Here is a 16,098-nt window from a genome sequence, read left to right as displayed (position 1 = left end):
CGAGTGAATGTTACACAAGTATCAGTCCAAACATTTCCTTATAAAATGAATATTGTAAATCAGCTGAGCATAGAGAATAATTTATTGACCATACTTTTTTGAAGAAACATTTAAAAATCCTTTTATTTCATTTAAGCAAAATCAATGTAAGGATGAATGATGTGCACTCTATGCAAGTGAAAATGCAATAACCCCCATTAATTACTTTTAAAAGATGCATTTTGATTAGCAATCGACATATTACTAGGACAGAAAATAATCTGTCTAATGCAGCTACAAAGATGCACAATTAAAAATCAGTTTGAGTGCAATTATCAATTGGTTTTTGCCACCTTAACTTTCCAGTCCTGATGAAGGATCTCAGTATGAAACATCGATTCTTTATTCCCCTTATAGATACTGCCTGTCTTGCTGAGTTCCTCCAACATTTTGTGTGTGTTCCTTAGTACAATTATCATTTTCTAGCAAGATTGACTCAATCAACTGCAAGTGCTACTGGGAGTAAGATATGGGGTGAAACAGATGGCATCTACATTGATAGTCATGGCAGGTATCACAATTTAACGTACTGGTGGGCAGCATGTATATTGCAAGTATTTTTAAAACTTGTTTTCCCATATCCTAATTCACTCCTCATCCTCTTTCCATTTTCTCTCCATGTAGGTTGACTTATAATAGCTCCTCAATCCAGTAACATTGTCACTGGTTTCATCCACAATTTCAAACCCCAATACATCACCACCTCTGCACCTTCCTCCAGTGCACTGCTAGATCCTCTACGTGAAAATTATTGAATCAGTATTTTTAAAAATTACAGAGATTCGCCACACTCTGCAAGTTGTTCCTATGTAGCTTAGATTTAAATGACTATCCCCTAACTTGTAACTACAACCTCTCCACTTGTGGAAACATCAATATTGAATTACCTTGCCCTTAAAAATCTTAGATGTTGCTATAAGATTAGCTCTTATTCAGCTGAACTGACATAGTCAAGAAGCAATTTTCTGCACCTGCTAACTTCTTGCAATTCATGTACAAGAATATCTACATCACCTGTAATCTTCCTTCATTTGGATAATGTTCCCTAGATTCTTCTTACCAAAATGTATAACGTCACACTTTCTCACATTAAAAACCTCTTTCCGAGTTTTCACCTATTCAAACCATCTAAAATAGTTGCATTGTTTAAATATGCTCATCACACACACCCTACCATCCATTTTCATATCATACCTGCCCTTATCACTAGGTCATTAATACAAGTTATTAAGGGCCATACACCAGTTCTTAGGGCTCTTCACTACTTACATCTTTGTACCCTGAAAATGACCCATTTATTTTAATTCTGTCTTTTATACATAGACCAGTCTGCAATCCACATCAGTACACATGCACTAGAGCACCAGCCTTTAATATCACACCTTGTCAAATGCCTTGTAAAAATCCATATACACAACCAGTACAAGCTGCCCTGTATCAACTTTGCTTGAAACATCCTCAAAATTACTTAAGTAAATCAAGCAGAACAGGATTTACTCTGCATAAAACTATGTTGATTATATTAAATGTCTTACATGACTAGATATTTTGATGATTATAGACTCTAGCATTGTTAACAACTGGCTTTAAGGTTAACAAGCCAATTTTGCTTCTTTTCCACCTTTCTTGAATAACGGAATCACATTTCCAGTCTAATTATCCACTAGTACCTTCCTGGAATCCAATGAGTTTTGGAAAACACTCGGCTAATGGCTCTACTATCTCAGAGATTCCCGGGTGTCAATTTTTCTGTTTTTAATCTCAATAGTTCTTCTAACACCTTGCCCATTAAACCTAGAAATCTGCTGTCAGAACACCTGGGATATGGGGAGGGGGAAAAGAAAGTGTTATTTAACTAAAAATACAATACTATAGTTAACTTAGACTACAGTTAAATCTGGGCTTTAAGCACCTGTGTTGAAATTTTACTTCTGATGGTGCAGTGGGATTTTCATTAGTTGTAGAAATAGTTCTGTGTATGAAATTCATCCCAATGACATCAGCAAGAGTGTAACAACGGGCTTTTCCTCCTTTCCAAACTGCATTGCCCCCATGCCCCCAAACCACACAGGGTTCTTCCCAAAAACTGCTTTGAGCCATCAGAAATCACCTTCAAGCTCTAACAGAAGTGAAACATGGAAATAAATTACCATCCTTTCATTGTCAACTGATGAAAATCCCAGTATAACAGTGTTGGGAAACTACTTGTTCAATAGGTTTGCTAACAAAAGCTTCACTAAAAGATAAGCAAAAATGGTTATGAGACCCTGGGCTTGCCTGCTGCATGAAGAAAACAACTCACAAAATGCAAGCAAAACTTCAGAAAATGTATAGCTTAGGTGGTTGATGGTTGGGTTGAGTTGCTCTCGACCTTGGCAAGTTACTTGTAAACATTTCATCACCATACAAGGAGACATCAACATCAGTGTATTGATTATGTCTCCATGTATGCTGACGAAATATTTGCAAATATATTGCCAAGATCAGAGAGCAAGCAAGACTCCATATGAAGTTGCATACACGCAGAATAACTTGCAACAACAAGTTTTTGAACAATTACTTTAAAAAGTTCAAAGGTCAAATTTCAAGAGTCATTTACCTCATGATGCAATTTATGTTTTTTTGAGACGTTCTTCATGGTCTACCACTGAGGTATGCTGCATCTTGCTTTGCTACACTTTCCACTACTTGGCCTTTAAACATGCATTGTACTTTTCATTGTTTCACTGAATAGGTCACTCTTTGATGTTTTACTCCAAGTCATTTTGCAGCACATCAGACAGCACAGAAACAGACCTTCCATGTTTATAACAGCCATCAAGTACTTACCTGTAACAATCCCATTTACCAACACTTGGTCTGTGGCCAATGATACATTTTCATGTGCACATTCAGATGTTTTTTTAAAAAAAGAGTATCCAACTTTGCTACCTTTTCATGCAAGTGCCTATTTCTCAAAAGACAGAGCTTGAGGATTCTCATTTAGTGAATAGCTTGGAATTACTGGTGACTCACTTCCACTCCATTATGTAAACTTTATTGGAAAATGGAAAAAGCGGTACAGTGAGATCAATAACTTGGAGATTTAGATTACCTGAGGTTTGTGGGGGAAGCAGGGGTAGGAAATAAAGGAAATAAGTAGAAAATACTGGAAACGTACAGTGGGTCAGGTTACATCTGTGGGAGGAGAAACAGAGTCAAAGTTTTAGATCAGAGATGCTTCATCAGAACTGAAAAAGAGACAAAAGAAAGCTCATTAAGCAGCAGGAAGGGTGGGGAGGGGAGGTCTTAGCTATAGAAAAACAGTAGTGACCACGTGGATAAGATGTAACCAAGGTTATTTGACCAAAGACTGAATGGAAGCTAGAGTGAGAATACAGACAAAAGATCACAGGAACTATGAAATGAAGAATACAAAGCCATGCCCAGCAGGTCATATCCACCACTCCCAGAGCAAAGAGAAAAGAGCAAAAACTCCGCCAGTATCAGATGGAACTCAAATGCAGACAAAGAAATTAGAACCATAGAACACTACAGCACAGTACAGCCCTTCATGTTGTGCCGACCCATATAATTCTTTAAAAAAAGTACTAAAACCACACTACCCTACAACCCTCCATTTTTCTTTCATCCATGTGCCTGTCCAAGAGGCTGTTAAATACCCCTAATGTTTTAGCCTCCACCACCATCCCTGGCAAGTCATTCTAGGCATTTGCAACCCTCAGTGTAAAAAAAACTTACCCCTGGTGTCTCCCGTAAACTTCCCTCCCTTAATTTTGTACATATGCCATCTGGTGTTTGCTATTGGTGCCCTGGGAAACAGGTACTGACTATCCACCCTATCTATGCCTCTCATAATCTTGTAGACCTCTATCAAGTCCCCTCTCATTCTTCTATGCTCCAAAGAAAAAAGTCCCAGCTCTGCTAGCCTTACTTCATGTGACTTGTTCTCCAAACCAGGCAACATCCTGGTAAATCTCCTCTGCACCCTCTCCATAGCTTCCACATCCTTCCTATAATGAGGTGACCAGAATTGAACACAATTGAACACAAATTGTTACCTTAAGTTGTAGAATTCAATATGTAATGCCCTGGTTAAGATTTTTACTGCCTTGCTGTAGGCATTTCTTTTTAGCAGTTCTGTAAGTGCAGTCTGTTCTGCTTTTAGTATGTTTGGGTTTGAGCTAATGAAAAGAGCCTACGTTGTTCAACTTAGGAATGTAGTGTCAGCCAGTCAGGATGGTGGAATTGGGAGCATGCCGGGCAGAGATGTTTTAGTGGCGTACATTGGTGTTGGTCGAGGTCTGTTTAGTGGGAGCTGGGAAAAGACAGGACAGAAGATGGCTGAGGAATTGGGCTCATTTTATGTTTTTTCCTTTTCATTTTCCTACTAACTGTTCAATAAAGCTGACATTTGTAAATACACTTTCTTTATTATAATTATCTGTTATTTCTTGCCAAAGGCTAATTGCACAGGGGTAGTATCTACAGTATTCCCACAGATCAGGGTTCAGATGGTTGAGGCAACCCAACTTCCCAGTTTTGGTGGGACCCAGGACATGCGGAGTTTGTGAAAGGTGCTTTGAATTCAGTGGCTGTTGGTGAAGGGCTAACAAGCCACATCTCTGGAGACATCCAGTAAAAAGGGGTTCAAATATTGAATCCAGAGGCTGGAAAATGCCCAAGTAGAAGATGAGCAGTCATACTTCAAACTTGTGCTGTGCCTTAATGCAAGAAGCCACAGATTAAAAGGTCAGAGTGGGGGAATTGGGATGGAGAATTAAAGTAGCACGCAACAGAAAGCTCAATGTAACCCCACAGACTGAATGAAGATGCACTGCAAAGCGACCACACAATCTGCATTTGAATTCTCCAGTGCAGAGGAGGCCACGTTGTAATGACCAAATTCAGTACATTAGATTGGAAAAAAAATTGCAAGTGTATCATTGCTTTCCAAGTGAAGCAATGATTCACTTGCATACCCCACACCCCCTCCTCCCGAAAGCCTCCTGTATGCCATCACCACATCCACCTCCCGGTGGAAACTGCAAAGACAGAAATAGAGCACCAGGGGAGCTCTATTCTTGTTCTGACCCAGAGGAAAGTGGGTGATATCAGAGGTGTGGGAAATTATTGAGATGTGGTCAATGGCTTTGTTAACAATGGTTGAAGGGAAGCCACGACCCAGAAAGAAGAAAAACTTAAAAGGCATCTATACAGAAAGTCTCATCACTGGAGCAAGCATGACAGAGACAAAGTGACTGGGAGAATGGAATAGAGTCCTTACAGGAGGTAGGGTGGGGCAAGTGGTAATCAAGATAACCGTGGGAGTTGGGAGGCTTGTTATGAATGTTAGTGGCGAGCTTATCTCCCAAGACAGAGACAGGAAGGTACAGAAAAGAGTCAGTGACTAACCAAATGAAAGTGAGAGCAAGGTGGAAATTTGGAGCAAAACCAATGAACTTATTGAGTTCTGCACAAGTACAGGAGGCAGCACTATTGCAATCATCCCACTACAGAAACAATTACATGTACTTTTTAACTCAATAATACATGTAATTCTTTTTCAGTTTACACATTTGAATTCTAAATATATCTGTCATTATTTCACTCTGGTTTATGTCAGCTTTTTAAATACATTAACATTGTTTATTTTGTATACATCAACATTAAATCAACTATGCTTTTACATAGTCCAGTTTGAAAAAGAAGCCTGTGGACTCACAACTCCTGTTACTATGCCAAAAGCCACCTGCTGTTGCCTTTGCATGCATGTAACTCAAGTAAGGTTTTCCACTCTTAACCCCCCCCCCCCCATCCTAGATTTAGTTTAAATTTAGCCAAGACTGACTTTCATGATTATCACTGATGTGGTAAAATGACCATTAATCATGGAAAGCAAGGTAGTGTTTTGAGGATTTTCATATCAAACTTCAGTATTCAATTAACTGTTTAACACAAGTATTATACAGAATGCAAAAGTTTTAAAATTAAACAGATGTATAAATTATTGATGAATAAAATCTTCAACTTCATACAGGTAATTATGAGAAGTGCCATTCTAAACTGATTTGTTTTTCATGTGTCCCAATACAGTACATTTTTGGACAGTGAGGCAGTTGCCAAAATAGTGCGTCATGATGTCAGGAAGTACGCATGTAAAGGGGGAGGGAAAGGAACTAGCTGTAGCTTCCTTTTTTGCATAAACAAGATTTCTAGTGTTTTCAACCTGTAATCTATTAAAAATATTTAAGCACCAAACAATAATTACTTTTGTGATATAAAGCACTGGATTTTTCAAATCAAAATGTCACAAGAACTTAGAGGTTGTGGCAAATTATTTATGCTACTTCATGGTAAAGTTATTAGACTCAAATTTGCAAGCAAAATGTGTAACATTTAACCATTGCTAATTGTTAGATTGAGTATAAAAGCAGAACCTAATGATAGGCATGAACTTTTCAGTAACTCTGTTAGGTCTTTGCAGATTAAAAAAAGTATGTGAATGCCCTGAAGAAACTGATGTCAGAATAAATCCTTGCTGGTTAGAACTCAAGATTCAAATCTCACACATTAGTTAACAAAAACAGCTTTCTGACTCTTAAGAAACTAATGTGAAATGAGTTTTGTCAGACTCATTCCAAATCGCAATGAAGTCAGGTGTAAAAAAGAAATGCATGCAACAGAATACAAAGTGGAATCTTTACTCAGAGGTCACAGGGATCGGCTGTATAAGAAATTATGAAGTAAATCATCCTAATGTAATAGGTGGTCTAAATTTGAAATTAAACGTTGCTGAAGCATGGTTTATGAATTCCTTTTCTGCATCTAATTATACTATAACTGACTCAGATACATAATAGTGTATTCATTTTTCCATTTCTTTCCTGAGATATTAAATTTATTGCCCATCCTTAAATAACAGGCTTGCAGATTGTTTAAGGTACCAGTTAAGAGTAAACCAGCGACTTGAATTATAATTGGGCTGAAAAAAATGCCATCCCCTTCCCAAAAAAAACTCATGAACCAAATGGTATTCTCATACTTATTAATATTTCACTATCTTTCCCTAATGCATTTCCCAAAAAAAGTAATGAATACAAATTTTCAAACGGACAGGGAGACCAATAAGATTTATAATTTCAGTATTAATCCCAGGTTCTTTTCGATAATTATGCAAAATAAACATTGCATGATCATATCAGTTCCTTAACCAAAAACTAACACTTTGTAATTTTTTTAACGCCTAGTTTCTGCAGAGCTTAGAATTTTTTAATTGCCAGTAGCTCAATGAATTGTCAAGTGATGTAATACTGTAATAACTCTTATATCATCATTGTAGTAATCTTATGAGTTTGCTACCAGCATTTCCAATTCAACTTAACCAGCAATTAAATATCCAATTAATCAAGTGATCAATCATCTTAATTAAATGAATATGAAACTCAAAACATTCTAGCATTTTCTTTTGCCTACTAGTAGGCTTGGAGCAACTATAGAAAGAAAATTTAATTTCTTCTCCTCTAAATAAGTCCCATTCATGTTCAGAATGCAAAGGGTTACAAGATTTAAAAATATAGTGCAAAATATTCTGTTTTTAAATTAATGACGCCGAACTCAATCACTGCAGGTTTATTATTCCCTATTCTCCCCAGCTATCTACTTGGCCACAAGTGACCAGGCAGTCTCTGTCAGTTAGGTTTTTCATCCAGCTCTAGAAGTCAAAGCACCAGCTCACAGATGCCTGTCCCATTCAATGTTCCTGCCCTCCTTGAAACTATGCACGACGCTTCTTGGCACATTCCCAGAGCAATGTGGTTGACATTAGCAATGACAAGACCACAACAAATCTGCATCATTTTGTTCTACCACACCAGATCACATTTACCAAAGTAAAACAACAAAAGCTTTAATCATTAGAGTTCCCCTTTCATCCACTTTATAAGACCTCAAACCCAGCGCTGACACAGATACTATAACACTAAAAAGGAATGACCAAATAACAGCAATAATATGCACACAAAATAATATTGCACCCAGCAGCTTAGATGTTTGGACTATCGTGGCAATTCAAAAATAACATGATCTATGGGTTAAAGTCCAAACCCAACTGCGGAGAGCGTCTAAAGAACTATCCTTAGAGCACCACGAGTATGAGATTCCATAATTGCAGGATTTAAAAAAGTGCACAAATGATCCCTTTAGTACCCTGCATATTCGAAATGTATCTATAACTTATTAAATGTTTAGAGCGCAGGCACACTACATGTGTTACCAAAGCCCGCTTGAGCAGAGTTCGTCACGTTAGATGATTCGAACTTGGCGTCAGGTAGTACAAATAAAATACTGCCCAGAGGGAACCTGCACAGTAGTAGAAGCACACCCTAGTTACTGCTTCATCGATGACACAAAATGACAACATTCACAGCGAAAAAAAATGTTGAACCGATATTTAAATAAATATCGAAAACGTTGACAGCATAGAAATAATTCATCAAGTTATCATGCCATAGCGATTCCGTTCTATTTATGGCATTAGCGAAGAGGCTCTCGTGACATTCACTTTCACAGAATAAAATCGTGTCGTTGTATCACGTTCACAAAACATCTCACAACCTTCTATATAAAACATTGTTATTAGCAAGAATCAGAATTCTGTATACTTCGTGCTGGAAATATCTGAGTATCTTCTGCAGAAGAGTTAGTTGGCCGACATAAACCAAACGCCCTGGGTACGCCTTTACTTCGGTAGCTACCACGCCAAGAGACTCAACTAAACACCCGAAAATTTCCCCATAAATGCTAAAAGAAATTATAGGAAAATGCAGTTTTAAAGAATGCACTCAAACTTCTTTGGCATTGTCGTGCTCAGCGACACCAAATTCAGAAGCTTGGGAAGCCGGGCGACTGCCAGCAAATTAAATGACTTTAAAAGTCTCAGTGCCAAGGCATGCTCGTCACCACTGGGTCAGGTCACTCACATACACTATTCATGCATTTACAGTCATCTGTTCAGTTTATTAACGGGGAAATGCATTCCTTTAGAAACCTGGCAAATGCACAATTTTCAATAGAAACCTATTCACACATCACTTTAAAAGCACCAGCAGCAACATCTAGCAAACACCCCCGAAAAAAAATACAAGTATATTTATTGCCTCCTCCTCACCTTGAGGCGTCCATCATACGTACCTCAACCATTAAACAAGACATTTAACCATAGTGACAGGCTGGTGACCCTCGTATGCCTTGAAACCTCTAATTGGTGCGGGTTGCTCATGAAGACTCGTGCTGCAGAATCCAGCAGCTGCATCCAGGTTGGCAAAAAGACGCAAGACACGCTGAACACGCGCAAAATACAAAACAAAAACACGCCAAATTGTTCAAAGAGACCCAACGCAATGCTTCGTTGAAGCTTCCTTTTCTACCAGCCGGGGAGGGGGGGAAAGCAAGCGCGGCGCTGAAATAACGAAGCCCTGTCGAGGCGGACAGGACTCACACACACACAAACCATGTGAGGTAGGTGTGGATGAAGCGAGAGGAGGGCGGACCGACTGCAAGCCCCGGCTCCCTCCCTCCCTCCCTCCCTGTCGCTCAGACCAGGAAGCGCGCGCCAGGCGGGGTCGCGGTGTTGCCCTCGAGCACGTTGGGCGGGCAGGCGCGCGCGCGCCAGGCGGGGTTGCGGTGTTGCCCTCGAGCACGTTGGGCGGGCAGGCGCGCGCGCGCCAGGCGGGGTCGCGGTGTTGCCCTCGAGCACGTTGGCTGGCTGGCTGGCTGGTTGGCTGGCGGGCGGGCGGGCGCGCAGTCAGTAGACTGATCTCCTCCCGGAGCGGTCGCTGTCACCGCTGCTCCTCCTCCCCTCCTTATTCCCCACCCTCTCTTTCCGGCAACTTCTCTGGATTTGTCACAAGGATGTGAGACTGATTTGAAGGTTAGTCATTCTGCAACTTCCCAACCCGCGTCTTCTACATTCCTCCCGATCGATCGGAGGTGAACGGCTCCACACCGTTTTATTCCACAGTTCCTCCTGCGGGGACTGAATAGTTGCTTTCTTGTTTAGGCTTTTGAGTATTTCCCGCAACTACTTACGAATAAATGTGTCAGTAAGTTTCATCAACCAGCAAAATAGACGGATTCATTCTGTTAGCAACCGTGCAAGTACCATCAAATTTTTGTGAAGATCACATGAAAAATCACATCTTTTTTTTAGTTTTGAGCAAATACACACCCCATCATTCTACTTGGAAACAAAACACTAGCATTTATCTAACTTAACAAGTAGGAGCAGCAGTAGGCCAACAGGTCCTTCAAGTCATTGAAAAGTACAATGCAGGAACCAGCCCTTCAGCCCATCCAGTCCATGCCAAGCCATTTAAACTGTCTAGTCTCATCCCTGCACTGGAACCTTAGTCCTCCATACCTCTACCATCGATGAACCTTTAAAAACTTACCTTAAACATTAAAATTGAGCTAACATGCACCACTTGTGCTGGCAGCTCTTTCCACACACTCATGACCCTCTGAGTGAAGAAGTTTCCCCTCATGTTCCCCTTAAAATTTCCACCTTTCACCCTTAACTCTTGACCTCTAGTTGTAGTCATACCCAACCTCAGTGGAAAAAAACCTGTTTGCATTTACCCAGTCTATACCCCTCATAATTTTGTATGCCTCTACCAAGTCTCCCCTCAATCTTCTACATTCCAAGAAATAAAGTCCTAACCGATTCAATCTTTCCTTATAACTCAGGTCCTCCAAACCTAGCAACATCCTTGTAAATTTTCTTTACACTGTTTTAACCTTATTAATATCTCTCCTGTAGGTAAGTGACCAAAACTGCACACAAAACTCCAAATTAGGCCTCACCAACGTCTTATACAGCTTCAACATAACATCCCATTACCTGTACTCAATACACATAACACACACTCCTTGTCCACTTGTCTCTCCCCACTGATCTCCCTCCTGACACTTATCCTTGCAAGCAGAACCAGTGCTACACCTGCCCCTACACCTCCTCCCTCACTACCATTCAGGGCTCCAACGTCCTTCCAGGTGAGGTGACACTTCACCTGTGAGACTGTTGGGGTCATCTGTGGTATCTGGTGCTCCCATTGTGGCCTCCTGTATATTGGTGAGACCCAATGTAGATTGGGAGACCACACTCATGTTGGAGGAGCAACACCCTATATTCTGTCTGTGTAGCCTACAACCTGATGGCATGAATATCGATTTCTTGAACTTCTGTCAATGCCTGCCGCCCTTCACCATTCCTCATTTCTTTTTTCCTCTTTTACCTTATTTCCTCATCTACCCATCACCTCCGGTGCTTCTTCCCATTTTGTTTCTTCCATGGCCTTCTGTCCTCACCTATTAGATTCACCCTTCTCCAGCCCTGTATCTCTTTCACCAATCAACTTCCCAGCTCTTTACTCCACCACCTCGCTCCCAGTTTCACCTATCACCTTGTGTTTCTTCTTCCCCTCACCCCACCTTCTAACTCTGACTCTTCATCTATTTTTTCTCCAGTCCTGATGAAGGGTCTCAGCCCAAAACATCAACTATACTCTTTTACATTGATGCTGCCTGCTGAGTTCCTCCTGCACTTTGTGTGTTTTGCTTGGATTTCCAGCATCTACAGATTTTTTCTTGTTTGTCCTATACTCAATACTTTGACTTATGAAGGCCAAAGTGCCAAAATTTTTCTTTACGACCCTATCTGCCTGTGATGCCACTTTCAATGAATTATGGACCTGTATTCCCAGATCCCTTTGTTCTACCACATTCCTCAGTGATCTACCGTTCACTGCATAAGATCTATCCTGGTTGGTCCTACCAAAGTGCAACATCTCACACTTGCCTGCATTAAATTCCACTTGTCATTTCCAGCTCATTTTTTTGACAGGTCCAGGTACGGCTGCAAGCTTTGATAGACTTCCTCACTGTCCACTATACCTGCAATCTTGGTGTAATCTGCAAATTTGCTGATCCAGTTAACCATATTATCATCCAGATCATTGATGTAAACGACAAACAACAGTAGACCCAGCACCATTCGCTGCAGCTCTCCACTAGGTACAGGCCTCCAGTCAGAGAGGCAACCATCTACAACCACTCTCTGGCTTCTCGCACAAATCCAATATCTAATCCAATTTACTACCTCATTTTGAATGCCGATCTTCTTGACCAACCTCCCATGAGGGATCTTGTCAAATACCTTACTGAAATCCATGTAGACAACATCCACTGCCTTGCCTTCATCAACTTTCCTGTTGCTAAGGATGGTTTAAGTATTTCTGCACTTGCCTCTCGCATGGTCTGAGGGAATACCTTGTCAGGCCCTGGGGATTTATCCACTCTAATTTGCCTCAAGACAGCAAACATGGCCTCCCCTAAAATCTCTATAGGGGCCAATATCTTGCTGCTGCTTTGCCTCACTTCTATAAACTGTACCTGTGTCCCGAGTAAATATAGATACTCAAAAATCCTTTTAAGATCTATCCCATCTCTTTTGGCTCCAGGCATAGATTGCCATTCTGATATTCCAGAGGACCAATTTTGAAGTCAATGAACAGCACAGCCAAGGGCGACGTCCTCCACATGGTTCACCAAACTACTTCTTGCACTTCTTTTACATCTTCAAATGTGGTCCTGCTGTTGCTGGAGCCTGAGATCTACATTTCGATGGTGTGTTATTGGGCTGATTGAGAGATCTAGTGCTTTTCTGTCTCCGAGTGTGTTCTGGGAGGCTTTTGACTGAAATGTGTGGCCTTGAGGCCAAGAAGCCTGGAGACAGGCTGCGAGACCATGATCGACTCCATTTCTTGCTGATCTTGCCAATTAAGGTGCCGTGGAAGATTGAAATGGTGAGGCGAGTGCAAAAGGCGAGAGGCTGTTCGGCACCATCTACCAGCCTCTAGCTCACTGCTACAGGAGGAAAGTACGTTTGACGGTCTCTCTCTTTCCCTCTCGCTCATTGCTCCCAAAGGAAGGTCCTTGCATTTGAATAGTCTCTCTCTCTCTCTCCCTCGATGCTGTGAGAGGATGGTACTGGAGTTTTTGGACCAGGCTTCATTGGCACAGTTTGTGGATTAGACTGTTGTTCATGTTATGATGTGCTTCTTGTTTCTGGTCACTCCTTGTTGTAGTTTTGGTTGACTTTGACTCAGGGTGGTCTGCAAATAATGAACACTGAGCTGAACTGAACTATGCCCGGACTCTTTTCAGTTTTATGTTTTATAATCTTGGTTTTATCGCTTGATTTTTTTTTTGTTGCTGGTTGCGTAATTTGTGGTTTTTTTCTGCTGGAGAAGGGTGCTTGCTGTTTTTTTTGAACGAGTGCCATGGTTTTATTTGTTTTGTGGCTGTCTGGGGAAGGCAAATATCAGGGTTGTATACTGCATACATACTTTGATAATAAAGGTACTTTGAACCTTTGAATCTTGTTTGCTCTTAACATATTTGTAGAATCCCTTAGGATTCTCCTTCATCTTGTCTGTTAATGCAACTTTTTACCTTCTTTTCACCCTCTTGATTTTTTCTCAAGTGTTCTGCATTTCTTATACTCCATAAGACTTTGTTCTTATCTGCCTATACTTGCCATGCATCTCCTTTTTTTTCTTAACAAGAGCCTAAATATCTCTTGAAAACCAAGGTTCCCTAAACATGTTATCTTTACCTGTTATTCTGATAGGCACATACAGCCTTTGTACTCCCAAAATGCCACTTTTTAAAGGCCTCCCTCTTACCAAGTACATCTTTGCCAGAAAACAAATTGTTCCAATTCACACTTGCCAGATCCTTTCTGATGCCATCAGAATTGGCCTTTCTCCAATTTAGAATCTCAACTCGCAGACCAGACCTATCTTTTTCCATACTTATTTTGAAACTAATGACATTATGATCACTAGATGCAAAGTGTTCCCCTACATCTGTCATCTGCTCTCTCGTTCCTTAATAGCAGATGAAAGGTTGCACTCTCTCTTATTGGGACTTCTATGTATTGATTAAGGGAACCTTCCTGAACACATTTGACAAACTCTGTCCTATCTAGTCTTTTAGAGTATGGGATTCCCAGTCAATATGTGGAATGGTAAAATCACCTACTATAACAACCTTGTGGTTCTTGCAACAGCCTGTGATCTCTCTAAATCCCACAGGCTGTTGGGTGCTCTATAATGTATCCCCATTAGCGTGGTCATACTTTTCTTATTCCTCTGTTCCACCCATAATGCCTCCCTAGATGAGTTCTTCAGTCTGTCCTGACTGTACACTACCATGATATTTTTGCTGACTAGTAACACCAACTTGCCACTTAAGTCCTGCCTGCTCTGTTGCGTCTAAAGCAACAGAACCCAAGAACATTGAGCTGCCAGTCATGCCCCTTCTGCAACCGAGTCTCACTGATGGATACAATATCATAATTCCATTTGTTGATCCATGCCTTAAGCTCATCTGCCTTTCCTACAATATTTCTTGCATTGAAATATATGCAGCTCAGAACATTAGTCACACCATGCTCAGCCTTTAGATTCCTTACTGAAGTCTTACAACTGTCTGTCCTGGCACTCTGGTTCCCATCCCCCTGCAACTCCAGTTTAAACATGTCTTCTGTCATGCAAAATCTTGGTTGATCTCTCACCTAAGCATTATTTTCCAGCACTGCCCTCATATCCCTTGATACCTTTGGTATCCATACATCCATGGGTCTCTGCCTTGAACAAACTCAAGGAAACATAGCGCTTAGCAGAAAATTCCCTCAGTTTGCTATCATCTGAGTGAAGAAATCCGACCTCTTCTCAGTAGTAAATGACCTACCTATTTCCTTATTTTTGAAACGGTGAGTCCTTGTTTTGGACTCTCCAACCAGGGGAAACACCTTCCTTGCTTCCCTGAGTATGTTGTGCTCAGTTATTTGGAGTAAATATGAACCTGTGGCCTTTTGATAGCTGAGAATGCTAACAGTAGAGGCACGCTACATCTGTGTACACTTCTGTTTTTATGACTCACAGCTTTTAGGAGTGAGATAGTAAGGAAAACTGGCTAGTCCCTTCCTAAGCCACATTCATTCAACAAGTAATCATGAGCTTAGCAGCACCAATGCATTTTCAGATCTACCCAGGAAAACACCAGCCTCTGCAGAGCAGCATGCTCCTACAAAACATCACTGAGGATGAGGGTTCAAGTTCCATTTTAAGAGAATTAAAGCCTTAAAATAACTAAGTTGCATTCGTTTTTGTTCTTTGTTGTCATATATAATTAATAAATGTGGGATAAAGAAAAAGGATTCAGTTTTAGTAGTTTTATTTAATCCGGAAAGAGTATATTTAAAGCAAGATTTCAGAGAACAGATACTCAGATACCTAGAATAGATGGCTGTAATTGATGTTGTGGCACATTTACACATTTAACTTAAGTTGTGAGATACTGTGAGTGGGTTATTGTGGTGGAAACTGAAAGAAAATACAGAGGATAAATAAAGTCTGGGCAATGATGTATTTAAAGAAAATCAGCTTCATTTTCATTTTATTAATTTTAAGTACATAGAAATCAGGCGAGGGATCCAGATTAATGGCCAGGAGGATAGAAATTAACCCATTGCTGTTTTAATATGTAACAAGTAGTGCACAGAATACCATGAGGTGACTTACTATGATTGAATAAGTGAAATGCGGCAATCCTTTTATCTCACATTGTTCAGTGATTGCCATTGGTACAATTGTCATCGAGTTTGATAATAATGGGGTTAGAGGCATATGAGGAGGGGAAATGAAATCGTGAGAATTGTGCTGATTATAAGTACTGGGTGAATGAGATCGTATGTTGTTTAAGTGCCTGGAGTTAATGGATTCTAGAAATGAAGGAAAGCAGAAGGTTACGTATTTGGCATGATGTTGCGCTCAGGTAGGATGTAAGAGTTTTAGAATCTAGAGGATGTCTGGAGTAAAGGATGGAACACGTGGCATAGGGTATGGGCTGTCTAGAGTTTGAATAAAGAGGCACATCACTGGGGAAGGAATTCCTAGATCTTATGTCTGCCTTATGCAAGATTTGAAAGGGGTT

At 40.5% G+C, this 16,098-nt stretch overlaps 1 protein-coding gene across 3 annotated transcripts in view; it reads right to left on the bottom strand.

The window, feature by feature from the left end:
• The window catches only part of LOC132400926 (cAMP-specific 3',5'-cyclic phosphodiesterase 7B-like), a 131,170-nt gene extending 121,559 nt beyond the window's left edge, over window positions 1-9,611 (bottom strand). For 2 of the 3 annotated variants that reach the window (XM_059982490.1, XM_059982487.1), the window contains exon 1: window positions 9,232-9,610. Coding sequence is in view for 2 of the 3 variants with exons in the window: in XM_059982487.1 (XP_059838470.1) it covers window positions 9,232-9,252 (21 nt within the window). In the remaining variant the exon portion in view is untranslated. Of the gene's footprint in view, window positions 1-9,231 lie in introns of all 3 variants that reach the window. The other variant, XM_059982488.1, reaches the window with a different exon arrangement.
• Window positions 9,612-16,098: the final 6,487 nt, after the last annotated feature.

This window comes from Hypanus sabinus, chromosome 10 (assembly GCF_030144855.1).
Source record: "Hypanus sabinus isolate sHypSab1 chromosome 10, sHypSab1.hap1, whole genome shotgun sequence".
NCBI lineage: Eukaryota > Metazoa > Chordata > Chondrichthyes > Myliobatiformes > Dasyatidae > Hypanus > Hypanus sabinus.
Note: the sequence above shows the minus strand (reverse complement) of the source record. Positions and strands in the feature narration are given on the sequence as shown.